The following is a 4,315-nucleotide window of genomic DNA, read 5'->3' as shown; positions in this document are numbered from 1 at the left end:
TTAATTATCATCATTTCAATTGCCATTATAATATTCAATATCATGAGCATTTGAGTCAATAATCTATTATAAGTTTGCCAAAATATGTATTTTCATGGTCAAAATGTTTATTTTAATATATTAAAATCTCTTATTTTTTAATATGGTATAAAATTTTTAAAAGAAAATAAATAAATAAAGAGGTTAGCTGTACAATTTTTTTTCCAGAAGAAAAAAAGGCATAAAATTCTAAAATGCGATTATTGAAAATTTATGTTTTAAGGAAGAAAGTTTTTGGTGAAAAAGAAAGCAGTAAATTTTAATATTAAAATGTTGGCATTCATTAAAATGGGAAATTTGGTAAACTATAAAGAAAGTCTTGAATAACATGTAATCATAATAACCACATAATTATTTAGAAACCAAAAGTATAAAAACATAACTTAGATGAAAATATCAGCAAAGTTGATTTTTTGAAGATAGCTTCTAGAATTTAAAGTTGTATAGAAATTGAGTTTATCTCCACAATGGTTCGTGATTAGAGACTGGGTATATACAAAATTCACCTTGGTATTTAAATTAGAATAAAATAGTTAAAAGAACAGAAGGATGAGAATTGAAATTTAATCATTATTGTATATTTTATTGACTGAAGTTGCCAAATCCTTTTGACCCAATTAACAATAAAAACAGCTTCTAAAAGCTTTCTAATGACTACATGATAATTGAGTTTTAAGAGTTACCTGCAGATCATAACCATACAATACAAAAAAAAGGCCTATTGAGATGCATGAATATACATCTATGTTACTTGGCTAACACATTGCACTTGAATCGCACAAATATAGGGGATTGGCAAATAAACAAAGCATGATTCGCTCAAAGGATCTTTAATGGAAGATCAGCATATCCGACCCGAGCTTTGTGTCTCTCAAAGAGATCTTCAAGTGCTTTAACAAATTGGTCATGCACCTCCTGGACCTGCGGATATAATCATTGGTTTAACACAGGTGTGAATATATGTATATACAAAGCGTTGTACCATAACAAGAAGTTGGCCTGTTAATGGACAATGGTTCTGTTTTGCTTGAAAGATATGCATGTTTCATAGGATTTTAGTATTATATAGAAGGTAGCGATCAAAATGAGACTGCAGCAGGCATTAGGTACTTGCATGAAGGAGGTTTCAGCCTCATTGTGTGAATGCAGGACTCTACAATAATAATAAATTCTACCTACGGAGCAATATAGCAGAAGCCACAGGCAAGTTACAATACCTCTTCAGCAGTAGGTTTAGGGTTTTGCTTCAATTCAATAGGTTTACCCACCACAACATGCATTGGCCTTCGATACGGCAAATGAGTTCTACAAACAAAGGAGGTTCTTAGTTAAGAATTTCAGACACCTTCACACAAACACGCACATTTCCAAAGATTTTGGCAAGTATAAGGATTGCTTTTCAATCAATGAAACATAACTTTTAACCCTCTTTTTGAGTTTTTACATTGTCCGGAGAATATAATCATGATCCATCAATTTCCTTCAAGCTTCACTACCATTGATATACAAAACCAGAGTAACTCATTTTTCTTAACTTCTTTTTATTGGAAATACATCGCTTATGTTATCCAACTGGACTGAAATCAACTCTTGTTCTTTTACCCTCTATCTTCCTAAAGAAAGTATTATAAACTAGTACACTTACCCAAAAGAAAATCCAATTAGATCAATACAAAGGATCTCAGTTCTATTTCTTCCACTTTCTATTTACATCTTGCTAAGATTTCAATATATTAACAGTGGTAAATAAAATTTGTGTTTGTCATTGAAATCAAAGTTTTTTTTTTTTGAACTCCACAAGCAAGATTACAATAATGCCACATGTCTCATCTCTCTTTTTCTATTATACCCTTATGGAGAATGTGGCAGTCGCCTACCCTGTTTGTGGAGTCCAGAAACTCCACTGATAGTGTATTAGTTAATTTCTGATAAAATTTATCCGGCAAAACATTGCATTTTCATGAGGAATATCTTAAGTTGTTCCCAAAAGTTTTCTAGATATCTTGAACTACAAAAGAATCATCATCATGGATTCAAGAGTAATGCAAATATGTTATTAAGTACTTTCTGAACAGTAAAAATCTACTAAATTAATATTCAAGAAGAACAAAAAGTGTTCCAATTGAGCATAAAAGAGATAAATTTGATGCATACCCAAAAATTCCCCAAAATATCATTGGAGTGAACTTCAGAGCTCTTGAAAGTTGCAGGAAAAACTTCCCACCTGGTTTCCACCAGTCGTAGACACGTGACTGGAGCACAAGTAAAAAGCAAGGAAATTTGATTAAGGTGATGTAGGACATGGAAGTTGTTAGAAAGACAACAATATTTAAAAAAAAAAAAAAAACCCTAAAAGAACAACAAATTAGAAAGTTTGAAATTCAGATGGTTCAATCAAACGTAAGAAGCTATAGGGCAGGCAATAGTGGCAAGCTTATCCTACAGCTGCTTGCTTTTAGACCAGAACGAGTATTTCAGGTAGAATGCATTAAATAAATGCAGAATTATATGTATAAACACTGAGGTTTATCAATTTGAAGTTGCACAAATATGGGCTCAGAGAAGGGAAGAGAAAAAAAAAAGCATTACTTACCTGACCAAAGGCGAAAACTGGGACCAGTGGACACCCCATTTCAATGGCTATGCGAACAAACCCCCTTCGTGCCTTAAGGAAGGCAATCTGTGAGGCAAGAATTGTTAAGCAACCAACATAAACATACAAGAGGAACAAGAAAGAAGAAACAAAAAGAACACTTTATATGTATTGGTTGTTGAAGAACAATGGCCTTAGAAGTAAGTTAGTTAAGGAACGTTGCTAACAAGAATAAGAATGAAACCTCAGAATCATGGTCCATGTGAAATGTCTCCTGCACTCCACCAGGCACTACAATACAACTATAACCGGCATCCAATAGGGAATAAAATTTTTTCCTTGATGCTGGTGCCACATCCAACCATGTCCATATATGCCTCAAAAATGGGGTATGGAATACCTAAGCATTCATCCATAACATGTTAAAGCTGCAAGATATTTGAGTGATAATGAATGAAATGAGTATGTATGAGACTTTGGAGTTAAAGGCCTTACAGCGCTGCTTGCAAGGACTTTAATTTTAGGAAGAGGCATGAAACCTGTATGTCCAGCGAGTGTAACAACTCCAATCGGCAAAACCGAATGGGGCTCATAACCAAAAACTGCAACATTAACAAGCTAAGCTCTATTAGTTTCTCAACATTTGGAACTTAAATAATTGATACTCTCTTTGTATGTTTGCTTCACAAGAAAAAAAGTAGGGAACGGAAAGGAAGCTAACAAGTAAAAGAAATGATAAAAACAAACACTTTCTAGATTCATATAAAGGCAAATACAAGGAAGATGAGCTACATCAATTAAGTAATGGGAAGGGACCATAATAATAAGTAAAAGAAGGAAACAAACCATAAGCACGATCAGGATTGAAGGCGTTAAAATCCTCAACATAGAGAGTGATGGGAAAGTAACTGCAAAGATGCTTACATATATACCTGCCCATTCAGATTATTATTATTCTTATTATTATTATTATGTTCATCATCACAACTCATATCATCGACAAGCAATAGCAAGAAGAAGTAAAGAGTACCTAGACAGCTTCAGGCCAAATTTACCGTACGGGTCGATAGGAAGAACCATGAAAATCAATAGAAACCCCAGCGCCCTGTGAACATTGAATCAAACAGAACGCATGAATTCATGCCATTTAAATTCTTTCTATTCCAATAAAAAGATTAAAAAAGGAAAGGAAAGGAAAAGAGAAGAAAAGAAAAGAGGACCAACATGAGGAATTTGGAAAAAGGAAGGAATAGAAAGGAGAAAAGAAGCAAAAAGAAGTCAAAATGCACAGATCCAATCCACATCGCAATAGCTAATATGCCGTGCAACATGTTGGACGGAAATTCATCTTTTCCTCGGAATTCCCGATACCCACTTCCAGCTCCAGCCGCCGCCGGTTCTTCAGCCATAGTTCCCAACGCTGCTTGACCCAGGACGCCAATAGCCACCTATTTCAATGACACCCACTTTAATGGGCAAACTAAAGCTTTCCCTCGAATTTATATTCAGGTACTAGTCCATTCAAAGCCGCTAAGTAGACGATTTTTCAATGAACACTTCGTTTGTTTTCCTCTTCTTCTTTTCCCTACAAATAGTAACAAGAAAATAATGGTAAATTAAATAACTTATTACAAAGATTCTCGAAATCACGTGTCGATGTCAAATGACTACTCTACAATCAAT

The 4,315-nt window shown here is 34.1% G+C and overlaps 1 protein-coding gene across 1 annotated transcript; it reads right to left on the bottom strand.

Moving 5' to 3' along the window:
• Positions 1 to 595: 595 nt before the first annotated feature.
• On the bottom strand, positions 596 to 4,315 carry LOC108477171 (diacylglycerol O-acyltransferase 2D-like). Its single transcript, XM_017779637.2, has 9 exons — positions 3,857 to 4,315; positions 3,663 to 3,737; positions 3,479 to 3,564; positions 3,128 to 3,234; positions 2,877 to 3,032; positions 2,633 to 2,719; positions 2,194 to 2,291; positions 1,257 to 1,344; positions 596 to 960 (listed from the first exon to the last, which is right to left on the bottom strand). Exons 1-9 carry the CDS (start codon positions 4,039 to 4,041, stop codon positions 859 to 861), a joined length of 984 nt encoding a protein of 327 aa, XP_017635126.1. The 5' UTR covers positions 4,042 to 4,315; the 3' UTR covers positions 596 to 858.

This window comes from Gossypium arboreum, chromosome 11, assembly GCF_025698485.1.
Source record: "Gossypium arboreum isolate Shixiya-1 chromosome 11, ASM2569848v2, whole genome shotgun sequence".
NCBI classification, from domain to species: Eukaryota; Viridiplantae; Streptophyta; class Magnoliopsida; order Malvales; family Malvaceae; genus Gossypium; species Gossypium arboreum.
Note: the sequence above shows the minus strand (reverse complement) of the source record. Positions and strands in the feature narration are given on the sequence as shown.